This window comes from Cricetulus griseus, chromosome 6 (assembly GCF_003668045.3).
Source record: "Cricetulus griseus strain 17A/GY chromosome 6, alternate assembly CriGri-PICRH-1.0, whole genome shotgun sequence".
NCBI lineage: Eukaryota > Metazoa > Chordata > Mammalia > Rodentia > Cricetidae > Cricetulus > Cricetulus griseus.
This window is the reverse complement of record NC_048599.1, coordinates 125,352,751-125,369,002: the sequence shown is the minus strand read 5'-3', so window position 1 is coordinate 125,369,002 and position 16,252 is coordinate 125,352,751. Positions and strand designations below refer to the sequence as shown.

Here is a 16,252-nt window from a genome sequence, read left to right as displayed (position 1 = left end):
TAATAATCAACAATTCAACCTACTTTGTAAAACTACACTGAGGTACACTAAGAGGACGCCAATGGATAAAAAACTATGGAGACCAATAGGTCACTTTGCTAAAGCAAGATATAAAAGAGTCAAATAATTTTAGAGAATGGGGATTGAATGGAAGGTAAGGAAACAGCACTGAATAAGACACTAGATGAAAAGAATGAACTCAAAGGTGACAGAGCAAGGAAAGATGCAGTAACACTTGGCATAATTTTTCACATATTATCTGCTTTATATAATAGTCCCTTTTCCTTAAAGAAGTTAAAACAAAAACAGTAACAAAATAATAACCCAGCATGGCAAGTTATAATCATAGTAGCCTTAGTGGCACAATTATTATGAACTAGATTTATGACCCACTCCACAGGAGGCCCATGCCTAGTACTATAAACAGCTAAGAACCTATGGTTGGGGACATCCTAGGGGTAAACCTAATTCTACTATTCTGTTATATGATCTCTGTATCAAACTGCCCTCTAAATTCTCTGCTAATTAGTAAGCAAAGGGTAAATGAGTGGTTGGAGTTCAGCCAGAAATGTGACATCTATATATTACACCTCCTCCCCAAAGTTCAGAAACCATCTCAGAAGAGGGCATGGAAATATTTTAAGAGCCAGACGGCAAGGGAGGACCAGAGTAGAACTGTTGTATTCATGAACTCATAGCAGCTGATATTATCTGGACAAGATCAAGCCAGTTAGCATTCTAGCACTGGATGGGAAGGGGTTCATGAGGCCCAGCTCTAGCTGAGAAACTAAGACAGGTTCTAGGAGAGGTAGTTATTTGTTCCTGACAGGCTGACCAGTCTCCAGCAGATGGCCCCATAATCAAGAGTATATGGACAGCACAAATATGACAGTGGGTCATGAAAACAAAAACAGATGACCAAAAGACACTCTATGACACTTTCAAAAAAAAAAAAAAAACCAAAGACTTCTAAAAAACAAACAAACAAATATAAAACCTGCTAAAACACCCAAAACCATAACAAAAACTAAATGTTTATATCTTTACTACAGATTTTTTGCTTCTTTCACCTCAAAAGTATCTAAATTTCAGGAATAAGCTACTGTCTCTTGAAATTTCAGGCTCTCATTGCATTTATTTTTCTAGTTAAACCTTCAATTTACATTTCTTTAAAAGGGCTTGTCAAAACTACAGACATCTTAAACAAACAACCTCTGCAAGATCAGCACTGAAGTAGTGGCTAGCTCCCCCAACCACATTTACCACCACATCCCCACCCAAAAGAGGGACTCTGCCCATGGTGCTGACAGACTTCCAAGTACTGCATCCAGGGATAGTGCTAGGTCTCCTTTAAATATCAAAGCTGTAAGTCTGTCACAAGAAAAAAGATCATTATCACTTAGGTTTGGTTGGGGGCTATAAAGCCTGAAACCAACACATAGCAAAAATAAAACAAAATTAGAAAGCTGAGAGTAGGTGGTCAGATAGTCACACTTGAGGGTAACAACTAGAGTTGTACCCAATAGCTTGGTATCCTGCTTGGATGCAGTTAGGTATGAGGGAACCAAGAAAACTGTAGGTGTGTCTTGATAAGTGTGCTTCCCAATGGACAAATGATTCTTTTGTGGCTAAACATTCTTGAAGTTGAAGTTAGTTGTTCTGACCATATCAGAAACGGAGGTGCCAGGAAACTTCCACATACTAATTAAGGGCCTGCATCCTCAAAAGAGCCTGATGTTTCAGAGAGTCTGGATGTTTCAAAAGGATCTTAGGAAATAACCGAAAAGGAGATCTGGTTCGCCATGATTTGCCAGGAGGAAGAGAGTACCTCTAACTACTCTTGCCATCCACAAATATTCAGAAAACCTGAAAGGACTCAATGAGTCAATTCAGTGTTTGAGGCATCATGTTCCAGTCTCCTCCTCTCCGCACCCCCCCCCCCACACACACACCCAGAAGTAACATCCTAGTTTGTGGTATGAAAAGTTACGGTATTTTAGGGTGTAACCACCGAAGCATTTCTGTATATCACTGGACTACTTATATTGTACTGCCTAACACATTGTAAATGTTATGTAAATAGGTTTTTGTTTTTTGTTTTTTTTTTTGTAGGTTGGTTTTTGCCAACCAGACACAAGCTAAAGTCACCTGGGAAGATAGGCTCTCAACTGAGGAACTATCTCAACCAAACTGGTCTGTGAGCATGTCTGTAGAGGCATTTTCTCGATTAATGATTGAAGTGGGAGGGCTAGCTCACTGTAGGCAGAACCATGCCTGGGCAGGTAGTCCAGGAACATATAAGAAAGCAAACTGAACAAGGTAGTAAGTAGCATTCTTTTATGGCCTGCCTTCTGGTTCCTGTCTTGGCTCCCCAATGAGTGACTCTAACCTGAAAGCTATATAAATCCTTTTCACCTGAAGTTGCTTTTGATGTCAGAATATTCTATTATAGCAACAGAACTAGATCATTATTATACTGCATTATTAAGGGAATAACAAAAGCCTATATATGCTCAGTATGAGCATATATTTTATTGTTTAATTTTCATTTGTGGCTGAATCTCAAGATATAGAGCCCATGGATTTAAAATTATAGACTCATAATGCAACATAGATGGATGATGGCCTTGGCTGTAAAGTCACCTTAAGAAAAAAGAATAAATAGACACAGAAATAATAAAATCAGTGGAAAAGAAGACATTTAAGTATGAAAAACTGCATTCAAATCCCTAAGAAACATAATGGAATAAGACTATTAGCTCAAGAGCTATATAAGGGCAATTTTTGTGATGCACTGAGAAGTAAAGCAAGTAGCCAGAGATCTAGATGTTAAAACCCAGAAAACAGTAAGAAAAGAAATAATGCAGATGACAAATAACATCCTCCCATAGAAAGAGGTCTTAAATCAGACACAGTATCACAATAAAACTTGCCTAGTTAACTAAATAATCTCCCGAGTCCCATGCAAGATTAGTCTCGTGGAAGGGAATATCCAAAATTAAAACTAGGATATTATAAACTTTTACATAGTCTGTTGTATTATATGTAATAGTTGTGATGGTCTATACTGACTGAATGGCCACTCTAGGTTCACATATTTGATTGCTTAAGTCACCATGGAGTGAAACTGTTTGAAATATTAAAAGGAGTCAAGGCCTTGTTGGAGGAAGTGTGTCACTGGAGTGGGCTTTGAGTTTTTCAAAGCCCATGCCTGGCCCAGTCGCTCCCTCTCCCTCTCTCTCTGCTTGTGGATCAGGATATATCTCTCAGCTACTTTTCCAGCACCATGGCTGCCTGCCACTATGCTCCCTGAAATAATAATAATAATAATGGACTACCTCTCTCAGACAGTAAGCCAGCCCCCAATTGAATGCTTTTCTTTATAAGAGTTGCCTTGATCATGGTGTCTCCTCACAGCAACAAACAATGACTAAGACAACATCCATTTCAATTCACCAGCCCACTGGGCTGGGGTCCTGGGTTGAAAAGGAGAGAGCAGAGTCCTGAAAAAGAAATTCATCACTCTGTTCTTGATTGCAGGTGCTGTTGATAAGCTTCAGTCTCCACGTTTTTCCCACCACTATACCCTCAAACTCAACTACATACTCTCAAAATAAACTCTTCTACTTTAAATTGACTTCCCCGTGTAGTTTGTTACAGCAATAATTACTATATAAGTGGGGAAGTAACGAAACAGAACAGAGTAAAAATAAAAGAAGTCATATGTAAGCACAGAACTCTGGGTATAAGACAAAATTTAAGTTTGCAAGTAAAGCCTAAAATATTATAAACAAAATAAGATGGATTAGGATAGAATGTAGTGGTAGTCTGGTTGCCTAGTACACACAAGAGAGATGCCATAGCTTGGATAATCTCTTAATAAACTAATGCAACAAAGCTGAAGTCATTTATGAGAAATGGAAATAAAAATATGTATAGGATAAGCATGAACTGTCAATACAGTCTCTTGTCATTTGCAAAACAGAAAATAAAACTTAAACTATGTAAATTTGCTAAAACATTACCTAATTTGTAAACGAGATAGACAAAAACTTCAACTACTGACAAGAGTGCTAAAGCTTAATCTGAAGTTCTTCTGAAAAAGACATAATTTAGGTGGCAAGATATGTCTATTACACTTAAATAACAAAAATTGTATAATTTCATTCCTCTAGTAACATGAAAAGATATACATTTCTTTGCCACTATTATTGCATTCAACTTGCCTGAGTATTCTCATTCCACCTTTCAGCAAAAACTTTATTTGGGAATTCTTCAGGTAGAGATAATTGTTCTTTAAATATTTTCATATATTGTGGAAAATCAAATGAATTCATTAAATGTATCTGTCGGTGAGAAAACCGTGACTTCACTCTTTTTTCCAAGAGTTCCAGAATATCCTTGAAAATAAAGAAGAAATCTGTAATAAGAAGCATGTTGAAAAACATGCTATTAGATATTAGATAATAAGCAAACTATAGCCTGTAGTTAGCAACATTTATTTACAGTCTACCAGTAAGCATTTTAAATTGAGAGAAACTGAATCAGGGGTTCTCAACCTTCTTAATGCTGCAACCTTTTAATACAGTTTCTCATGTGCTGACCCCCAACCATGAAATTATTTTTGTTGCTACTTCATAACGGTAATTTTGCTGTTACGAATTTCAATGTAAACATCTGATATCCAGGAAGATCTTAGGTGACCCTTGTGGTATTCAAGTCAAAAGTTGAGAACCTCTAAACTACATTCCTTTCAAGGAAACCAGTAGTTTGGTTTCCTGCCCAGATATCAAGTGGTACATTCCCAAGTCTATACTAAGGACACTCAAAACAGTGACAATTCCTGAACTCAGTGTTTTGCACAGCCTATAAAAAATTCACATAAAAATCTGAGGTAATAAAAATCAGAGATATTCGTGATTGTTACTTTTTTTTTTTTTTTTTTTTTTGAGAAGGTTTCTCTGTGTGGCTTTGGAGCCTGTCCTAGAACTCACTCTACAGACCAGGCTGGCCTCGAACTCAGAGATCAGCCTGCCTCTGCCTCCTGAGTGCTGAGATTAAAGCAAAATAAATCTTAAAAAAAAAAAAAAAAAAAAAAAGACAAAAGGCAAGTCTCTCTCAATGAACCCAAGGCTTGCCTATTTAATTAGATTCACTTGTCTCTCTACCTCCCCAGGGATGGTTTACAATGGCCCACCAATCACATACGGCTTTTTGTATGAGTACCAGAGATTGAACTTAAATCCTCATGCTTATGGAGAAAGCCATTCCACTTTCACCCAAAGGGTTTTTTCTTATGTGTATGTGGTGTTCTTTGCATATATATTCCTGTAAATGTATGTGTGGAGACCTAAGTTTGATGTCAAGAGTATTCATCATGGCTTTCCATCTTTCTTGCTTACTGAAGCATAGTTTTTCCATTGAACCCAGAAGTCCACCAACTAGGCTTGTCTGGTCAGGTAGCCCGACCCAAAGATACTTTCTAGGCCTTCAGTTCTGCCACTGCAGGGAGGCTTCAACACCCTGCTCACCAGGGTTTGACCTTTGTTCCTCATACTTGTCCAGCAGGTGTCATAACCACTAAGCCCTCAGCCCACTCCCACATCACTAACCTCTTCTTTAAAGCAAAAAGGCATTTCTTTTATCCAGGTGACAGCTTTTGAGTAGTGGGGGGATACAGAATATCAAGGATAGAGACAAACTATCAGCCAAAGAATGATCTAAAAGGACACAAAGCATACTAAGTATAAGAGGATGTCAAAGACAGAAATTTCAAAGAAAAGCAGTAGAAACAGAAAAATTTCATAGAATATTGGAAGGACTGTTGAAAGATGAGTTGGAAAACAGAAGTTTTACAGAAAGGAAAGAAAAATAAATAAATGAGCCAGCCTGACATAAGCTTATGAAGAAAGGAGATGGGTGGCAGAGAACATGAAGAAACCTGGAGAGACATGGCAGTTATAATAAATTAGAGAAAAGGTGATTGCCACATACTTTTACATGTATACCAGAGCACCAACAGTAGACACAGATGGCCCTGATAGTATAATCCTGTAATTTGTGCCACTCAGAAAAATCCTAAATTGCCTGAAATTCTTGAGTTCAAGGACAGTCTGAGAAACGAGTGAGATTTTTCTATAAAAACACTGAATATAGTTCAGTTGTAAGAAAGACTGCCTACTATGTGTAAGGTTTTATGGTTCAGTTCTCATGACTGGACATGAAAAAAAAAAGGTTAAGAACAAAAAGACTCACTTAGCTATCTAAAATTATCAATACTTAGAATCCAGATGAGATCATTTTAAAATACACCCCAAACAAAGAATCCACTCTACAGTTGTTAAAGATTGATAGAAATCTGGATATTTATTTTTATTAAGTTATTTCAAATGAAAATAATCTTGTATGATAAAGTAAAAAATACCCATCTTTATAAAATATTACTGGTGTTAACTGTTTCTTTACTCGCTACAATAGAAATCTCACTTATTAGTATTTGTGGGTTGTATTCCATGATTTCATTGGTAAGATTAAAGCATGGCTTTTAGTATATGTATCAATTCTTTCCTTGTTTTCCTCAAGCAAAAAGCAGGATCAAGGAATAAAGAATTCAAGAAAGATAATTTTCAAAATATCTTCAAACTTATTCAAGTAAGTATGCATTTTCTAAATTTAAACTTTACGATTTTTATTTTTAATGAAAAAACTTACCAATCTACATGTAAGACCAATAACTGCTACTGGTGTCTGTGCAGATTGAGAAATGTCAAAAAGATTATAAAGGAGTGTCTGGTTTTTCTGATGAGCAAAAAGATCAAATTCATCCAGTATGAAGATCACTGGGCAACTGTTAGCACGGTTACCTAAGAAAAAAGTGGCAGCTTCAGATTAACAAGAAATTACATCAACCTTTCTTTTATTCCCAAAATGAGATACTTCAGTTTAAAATTGAACTCAACACAAACCACTCAGAGCAGGGCACTTACAAATGCAGGCTCACTCATGTAAAGATATCTACAGGACAAAGATAACTGTTTTTGTTCTAAAGTATATTACCATCTAGTTACACGAGTCTAGCAGTTTGATGAGGAAAACTAAGAAAGTCATTTGCAAGATAGCTTTATAATTATGTAAGTGTAGTTCCTTAATAATTACAAAGATGACTTTCCAATACCATCAAACAATTCTGGAATATAAAAGTAGTCAATAATGAATAAAAACTGTTGCAAAAGAGACATATTTAGCTAGTAGAGAAATAGACAATGCACCTTCCCACTTAAAGTTTTCGATACACATACCCAATTAGAATATGAAATGCAATTAAAAAAAACACTAAAATTCCTTTAACTACAAGTTTTAATATTTCAATCAGATTTATTTACCCATATAATAAAGCATTTAATTTTGGCAAGAAAACAAACTAGCATAAAACAAAGCAAAACAAAAAAACACCAAAACAAAGCAGAATTAGGAAATAGTACAGAAACAGTATTTGTAAAAGATAGCCAGTATCTCAATAGGGAAAATGGTTTATCCAGCATCAAATCACTGCATATAAAAATAAATCTGTGGCCTTGCTGGCATATACAAGCAATTCTAGCTATATAGAAGGTAGATGCTAGATGATAGGGAGTTTAAGAGTCAGCCTTGGCTATAAAGTGGAGCCAAGGACAGCCTAGGCCACATGAGATGCTGTCTCAAGAGAAAAAAATCAAGCCAAATTACCATTTAGAAATATGTGTATTAAAAGGGAATATTGGTGATGGATTTTTATAATTTGAAGGAGAGAAACATATCTTTTAGGTAAAAGTAGGTATGTAGAAACTTAAAACTTCTATTCAGTTAAGCACAAACTAAATTTAAGGCAACAAAGCATAAGAAGTTCTGTAAAATGGTAAGAGACAAATATCACCAAAATAGGGTGAAGTGTCAATAGGAAATAACAATAGTCAGTCAAAACATCAAACAAGTAGCCATCACTACAAACCAGGGTATGCAAATTAAGTAACAAAATTATACAAATGAAACTGACATTGGCTTCTTTTCTACAAGATAGCTAAAGATGAAAATTACTATTTCTGAACTCTGGGAAGAAAAAGGATTCTGAAGCATGTTTCAAAGACAGTTAAGCAATATTCTTTTCAACATAGTACAATTTAATCCAAATATCTACTCATTACAACCTAACTAGACAAAGACATACAAATAATTATTTAAACATTTACAATCCTTTTACATTAAAGAATGTAAGACAACCATAATTGCCAAGTAACAGGCAAAATGATTTTATTCTTGTTTGTCCGAGACATAGTCTTATTCATACTGTCCTTGAGCTCATATTCTTCCTATCTTGATCTCCCAAGTGCTGTGACTACAGGTAATTATAGTTTTTTTATATTTTGCTTATTATTAGTGCTGATGTCAGAGGGTGGTATGTGTGTGTACAGGCTCTAGCGTGTTATGTGCATGTGTGGAAGTCAGAGGATACAAAACCTTCAGAAATAAGTTTTATTATTAGTGTGAGTCACGGTAATATGTGTGTGTGCAGGCTCAAGCATGTTATGGCATATGTGGAAGCCAGAGGAAAACATTCTGGGAGCAAACTCAGGTTGTCAAGCCTGTGTGGGATGCACAATTACTTGTTAAGCCATCTTATTTTATCCTTATACTGATTTTATCCTTATAAAAAGCTGCATCTATATCTATATCAATGGTATGTGGCAGCTGACTAAAAGGAAAACAGCAAACACTGAAATCATTACAGTGGTGGCACTACAGTGGCTTATTAGTTTAATTCCTGTATCCTTTTTTTTTGGGGGGGGCTAAAAACTTTTAATATTTAAATCATCTGAGAAGACATATAGTTCAAAATAAGTATTTTTTGATAATTCTACATTTCAATTTTTTACAAATATCTTAAACATGTACCTTTTTTTAAAGCTTCCAGAAGAAATGAAAGGTTTTCAGCAAAGCTTCCCTAAATAACAAAAATAAAGAGAAGACTGAGGTTTAATAATATGAACAAGGCCGAATCTTAAAAGATTTTTATAAAAAATAATTCATTGCTATTACTAGGAAATGAGTAATTGAATAGATTCTCAGTTGAGTTATATCCACATTAGTTATCTATAACTTAAATATAAAAGTAGGAAAGGTAAAGCCCTGAAAATTATAGCACTATGTTACATGTGAAATTTCATATTTTCTGAGCAATACTGGTAGAAATGTTAGAAAAGAGTAGTTTTTGGAGGGCTGCTATATTCTAAATATAGCTGGGGACTAGAAAGGCATTCCATTTATATCTTTAAACACAACACATTTCTCCTACTTTCAGTTTGTGCCACCAAAAAACTTAGAATCAATTAAAATCAGATCCAAAAAGAAAAAAATTGCTTAAAATATTAAACACAATTTTTCTACTTATGAATACCCATTACAAATCTGTTTATTACATCAAATTTTTCTGTTTATTTGGAATACATATAAAATATTCTTGGACATAATTTAAACATTCTTGAAGAAATCATTTTGAGAGTAATGGCTAAGTTATCTAGTTTTCTAGAATTGAAGTAAAAACTACCTTAAAATATTTTCTTATTAAAGTTACCAGTTTGCGTTTATTTAGGTATGACATAAAGGCCAGAGTGCTGGTTTCCTGACCTGGAGTCAGAAACAATTGTGACCCTCCTAATAATATGGATACTGAAAACCAAACTCAGGTCCTCTAGAAGAGCAGCAAGTGAGTGTTACCATTAAACCATCTCCCCATCCCCTCATTCACATATTTTAAGGAAAAAGTCAACTTTAAATTTGAGATGCTATAAAAAGAAAAAAGAAACTACTGGTTCGTTTTCCAACTGAAAGAATCTGATAAAGCATAAACACTTGTAACTTTTTTACATTTATTTTGTTTGCATGTTTGTGCAGCACTTTTGGAGGTCAGAGGACAACTTGCAGGAGCTAACTATTCTTCCACCTTTAAGTGGGTTCTGAGAAACTGAACTTAGTTTGCCAAGCTGGGTAGCAAGCACCTCTACCCACAGAGTCATCTGACTAGCCCAGCATAAATGCTTTTTAAAAATATCCAATTTCAGTAATGATCACATGCTGTTTTGCCAATACTACTACCAAAAGGTAGTATACACAATTTACAGTAACATAACAATGGCTCCAAGATAATCTGTTCAGAAATCAGTGGTCACTTCTGTCTTCTGCTTTGTTCAATAAACTATTATCATTAAGTATACATACATACTTACTCAAATATAAATGTGTATAATAAAGTATATGTATGTATAATAGATACACACACATATATAGTTGTATGATGTACTTATACATACACTGACTGAAAGACTATGAACACAGTCAAGGTTGGCTTAAGTGACTTTTGCTCTTTTTGATCAGACTTCAAACTTAAGAGCTTAGGCAAATTAATTAGTTTCTGCAATTTATATGCCTAATCTATATAACAGAGGAGACTATAAGCTAATAATCAATTAACAGTAACAACAATTCTTTGTTATTGTGGAGGATTGAATCTTGGACCCGCCTTTACACCCAAAGACACCAAAGTATATAGCTGTTCAAACCCTCTATATAAAATGACATAGTATTTACAAATTAACTGTATACCATTGTCCATTACCTCTAGATTTCTCTTAATACCTAATACAGTGCAATAATAGTATCTGCATATTAGTTTTACCAATATGACTAAAATCTAGACAGACCCAACAAGAGAAAATCTCAACAGAAGAACTGCTGCCATCAGATTGGTCTGTGGGCATGTATGTGAGGCATTTTCTTGATTGCTAATTGATATGAACTGCTCACAGTCCCAATCCTGGGCAGATGGGCCTGGACTGAATAAGAAACATAGTTGAGCAAGGCAGTAACTAGAGTTCTATGGTTCTAGACTCTGCTCCTGCTTGAATTCCAGTTATCTGGAAGCATTATTTTACCACCAGATCAGTTTTAGTTACTGTGTTTACCCCAGCAACAGAAAGCAAACTAGAACGTTATCTAGACATATTAGCTCTTGCAATGAACTGTTTGGGGAATAGTAACAGAGTGCAAAGTCTGTACAGGTTCAGTACGAACATGATTATTTTTCTTTGGATATCTTCAGTTTGCAGTTGGTTGCATACAGATACAGGACCTAAACATCCGAACAAAGGAATGACTCTCATGCTGACAGTAATAGCAATGATTAGGATAGTAAAACAACTGTCTTTTCCATTACTTCACATAAACACAGTACCATATGTCCATTCAGAAACATTTGGAAATTAAAAGCTAATAGGAACTCTTTTTAATTAAATAGTAAGCGACTAGCTTAGAATTATATTCTAAATAAAAGGTAGAGCATAGTACTTATAAAAAAGGAACACTTTGACTTTACTCTTCCACAGCTTGTAAAGCAGGGAAGGAGAACATATGGTTGGCTCAACTTTTCTCTGCTGAGGGAATGCAATTCCCAGATACTAAGGGTAAGACCGAACTAGACTCCCTTAATATAGGTGACAATGGTGCGACTGGGAGAATATATGAGGCCGCTGGTAGTGGATCCAAGATCTAACTCTAATGCACAAGGAGACTAAGTGTAGCCCATTCTATATGGAGAGATACCTTGCCCAGCCTAGACACAGATGTGCAGGGGGAGTGGGGTGGTGGTGGTGGTGGAGCAGTGCCTTGGATCTGCCTCAAGGAGATGATGGGACAGACTCAGTAGATTTCCTAGGGGAGGACTTACCCCCTCCGAGGAGCAGATGGTGGGGGAAGGAGTAAGGGGAATAGGAGGAGAGAAGGAAGGGAGAACTGGAATTGGAATGTAAAAAAATAAATAAAAAGATTAAAACCAAAGAAGTGTGCACAGCTATTCTCAGATTGCAGGACACAGCAAACAGTGATTAGGTACGAGTGACAGCACTACAGGGACAGTAGTGGACAGAAATGGACTGGGGATGTATGCATCTAAGCTGCATACCCAATCTCAGATACATTAAGACACGGATAGTACATTAAGATAGTCATGTAAGTTAGGTTAAACAGAGAAGCAGTTTAATGAGAAATTTGAACACTTCAAATTAGACTGAACCACTATCAGTGTCTCAAGACTACAAGACAACACTGTAAGTTGTGGATATGAAACAATAGATATTCATGTAGCACATTACCATCCAGTATTTTATTGCTTTTTTGAGACATGCTTTCTCTGTGTAGCCCTGGCTATCCTGGAACTCCCTCTGTAAGCGGGCTTTGAAGCCAGAGATCCACCTACTCTGCCTCCCACATGCTGCGATTAATGGCGTGAACCACGACCACCCAGCCCATCATCCAGAATTTTTAACCAAGTGGAAATTTAATGCTTACTCCCTTGATCAGAATAATCTTGTAAAATGCACAAAACAAAATCTACTTAATACAAGAACCTGAAATTGAAAGACATTCAATAGCCCAACAGGGAAGCAAATCATAGTAACAAAGTAATAAACTAACCGGCTATGCCATTTTTAGATTCAGCATACATCTATCCACTCTGCCCACGCTACTTTTACTTCAACCAATAATCATAAACATTCATAAAAATCTGAAATGAATGCTTGATGACTAAATATATCCTTATACATTACATCTTTTAATGACAAAAATCTTAAATCAGTTTTTTCTAATGTCTCTCCCAACTTTCCAGAAATAAAACATCTGAAATAATACTTACAAAAACTTTATCTCCAACTACATTTTCTAGATTTAATTGTCTTGTGATCTCCGTAAGAGCAATTTTATCATTTATCTGCATCAGTCCTGAAATACAGCCCAATTAAAAGTGTCTAATTAAAATGATGCATTTACATGGATTATTTTCCAGGTAAATATGTTTCTTAATGCTTTTTATATTTAACTTGAGAGAAAATAATCATCCTGCTAGTAGGTCATATTAATGCCTATAAAAAAATGATAAAGAACCATTCCTTTGAGACAATATTGCTTAAGAAAAAACTACTTTTAAAAAAGTTATAATACATTATCTTTTATTTAATTTCTAAAGGCCCTTAAATTTGCATATAGCTTTCAAAATATAATATTTGAACAGACTTTAAAACACAAATGAATTTACTTTCGTAATAAGCAAGCCTATGTAGTTTGCATCATTTCTTAATGGGAATATAATAATATACTCACCGTTTAGATGAACTTGTAACACATTTTCACTCACTTCTCTTATTTCCATGAGTTCTTTCAAAGCATGATTTATTAACTAAATATAAAAATATGTAAAATGTTTAATACAGAAAAGATGAAATGAAGCCACTGTTCTTTTTTAAATCATGAATGCTAAGAATCAAATAAATGAATAAACAAATCACTTTATAGCTAAAAGGTTTAAATATGTAGAACCTATTATGTCTAAGTCTTAAGATACCAGAGCCTTACTGATACTGTAACACCTTATCAAGCTACCCAAACCTGTAATAAACTTTGGAAACAACCCTGAAGTTTTCCATACATTACAGATTAAACTATTGTTCTATATGATCTTTATGTCTCAGTGCATATTACTATTCATATTACATTTACTATTTACATTTGCTCTACTAGTTAACATTTGGTACCTAAATGGCCCCAAAAATCTTGTTCTCTAATGTCAATTCTATAGAATGCTGTTAAATACTATTGTCAAGAAATAAGAAAGATCAATTAGGATTTGCAAATGGCTAAGAGAAAAAAACATACTAAAGAATGTTAGCAGGATATGGTGACACAAGCCTGTAATTGCAGCACTTAGGAGGTGGAGACAGGAGAATAAGAAACTGAAGGTTCAAGTAGACTTGCAATGTGAGCTATATGAAATTCTGCTTCACAAACCAACCAACAAACAAATACAAACAAAAACTACCACCACAAAACAATAAGAAAGTAAAAGTAAAAGGCTGTAATTAAAAGATTACTAATAATAATTTCTATGACAATATACCCAGAAGATATTGCAATGTTTCAAAATGTTTAATTACAGGCTTCACATTTTCTGCATAATGGCTCTGTGCCACATACTTGTATTCTTCTAACATTTGAGGTGCCTTATCAAATCATATACTGTTGCAATCAGCACTGCATACCCATTAAATTTGTAACTGACAAAAATTAAGGAAAACTTAAAATCCTTCAAATGAGGAATAAGGACTATTCAAAACATAAAGGCTCCAGGAAAAGATATAATTAAATTAGAGCAGAGAGACAAGCAAAGACAGAAAAACTATTCAACAAAGACAGAAACATAACTAGTAAACTATTTTTAGAAATAAAATATTTATATTTACAATATGCTGATGCTATCTGTTACCACTACAACACTGTGCAAAAGGACTAGCAAATTTTTATATATATTTTAAGTTGCCGGTTTTCACAAAAAACAGATAGTAAACAGAAACTATTTTTGGTATAGCTTCATGGATTTTCAAGAACAGGGAATTCTACTTTAAGTCACAGGTAACATAGACCTAGATCTCTTCAAAACCAAGTTCTCCAGGTACAACTGTCCAACTACTATAGTAGCCCCAGGTGAGAAGTAACAGTAAAAATACCCATCACGGGCAAGAAGGTGTTTTCTGCCTTTGGATCAGGTCAAACTCTATCATGAGAATATCTGTATATCATACAAACTTGTTCCTTAAAACACTACTTTCAACATATTTTTAAAAAGTAGTGAATTGAGATCTGCCTCCTGACTCTTATATCTCACTGACATCTACATTTTATTTGGTTACCATTTTATGCTTCCATTAATGAATCACACTATTAGAAAACATTTCAAATTCTTTAAAGAATAGACATTAATAAAATTTTCATTTCATAAAAGCATGAAGGAAATTTGAGTACTTTTCTAATGATCTTATCTACACAGACTTACTTCCTAAAATTTGTTCACTACTGTTATGATGGTATATGGTTTACAATAAGCATAAAAAAAGAGTAAATAATGTCCTAGTAAGCAACTGAGGTCTGAGATTTCTGATTCTCTAACTTAGCCACTTATATAACCAAAAATTGCAAAAGTAAAAAAGAAAAGAAAATCATGTCCCAGGATTTTTCCCACAAAACAAAAATTGAGGAAAATCATGCAATTCTAAGGGGAAGAAGAAAACAACAACAAAACCCCAAAATTTGTAAGCAATAATATTATCCCCACTCAGTAAGTTATGCAAAACAACTAAAACCACAAATGTATTTACATAGTCCTCTTGTTAAAAAAACAAAAACAAGCTGGGAGTTGGTGGCGCATGCTTTTAATCCCAGCACTCGGGAAGCAGAGTCAGGCTAATTTCTGAGTTCGAGGACAGCCTGGTCTCCAGAGCAAGTATCAGGATAGGCTCCAAAGCTACACAGAGAAACCCTGTCTCGAAAAACCAAAAAACAAAACCAAAAAAAAAAAAACAAAAACAAAAACAAAAACAAACAAACCCCAAATTCTACTAAGTCATGTGCAAAAGAAAACTATAATTGAGCACAAGGACCAAAAAAATCTTAGAAGAAATGTGAAAATTCTTGAAACAGTAAATAAGTTATTAATAACTGTTTATGCGCTTTATACAATGGAAATAGTAGCAAAAAAAACTAATTTACTCATCTTACATAATATGGTACCAACACATACTGCTTTAAAAAAGACATAATTGTAATTTTACTAATTTAAAAGTGTATTAATAAGACACTAAAATCCATGAAACAACATTAATTTGGTATTATAAAATATAAGAAAAGTAAAACTTATACAATTAAGCACCTTAAAAACTAAATAAGAGAGAGAGAGAGAGAGAGAGAGAGAGATTGATTAACCTAACTTTGAGGTCTGAAGTAAAGAATACCTAAAAAGGGAACACGTCTAGGAAAAGACGGCATGGAGGGTAACGTGTCTACTGTAAAGCAGGTGGTCCTGAGTTGGGATCCTCAGAACCCATGTGTGGCAACATGTATTTATACTCTTAGTGCCAATGGAAGGAGACAATAGAATTGCTGAAAGATTACAGGAAAATATACTGAGCAGAGAACATGAAAGAGAATGACCCCCAATCTCAAATTAGGTGGAACACAAGGACCAAGGATCAACATCAAAGTTATCCACTGATTATACTCCCCATGGCATTATGTGTGCATCCCCTACTGCGCCCCCCACACACAAGGGCACAATGAATGGGCAGTACATGATCAGTACTGCTTATTTCTTTGTCAACTGGCCATCTTTAATATAATA

The 16,252-nt window shown here is 34.8% G+C and overlaps 1 protein-coding gene across 1 annotated transcript in view; it reads right to left on the bottom strand.

The window, feature by feature from the left end:
• The window catches only part of Orc4 (origin recognition complex subunit 4), a 40,376-nt gene that overhangs the window by 9,310 nt on the left and 14,814 nt on the right, over nucleotides 1-16,252 (bottom strand). Inside the window, 5 exon segments of the mRNA NM_001271425.1 lie at nucleotides 4,227-4,400; nucleotides 6,712-6,863; nucleotides 8,929-8,977; nucleotides 12,722-12,807; nucleotides 13,186-13,261. Of these exon segments, the coding sequence (NP_001258354.1) occupies nucleotides 4,227-4,400; nucleotides 6,712-6,863; nucleotides 8,929-8,977; nucleotides 12,722-12,807; nucleotides 13,186-13,261 (537 nt within the window).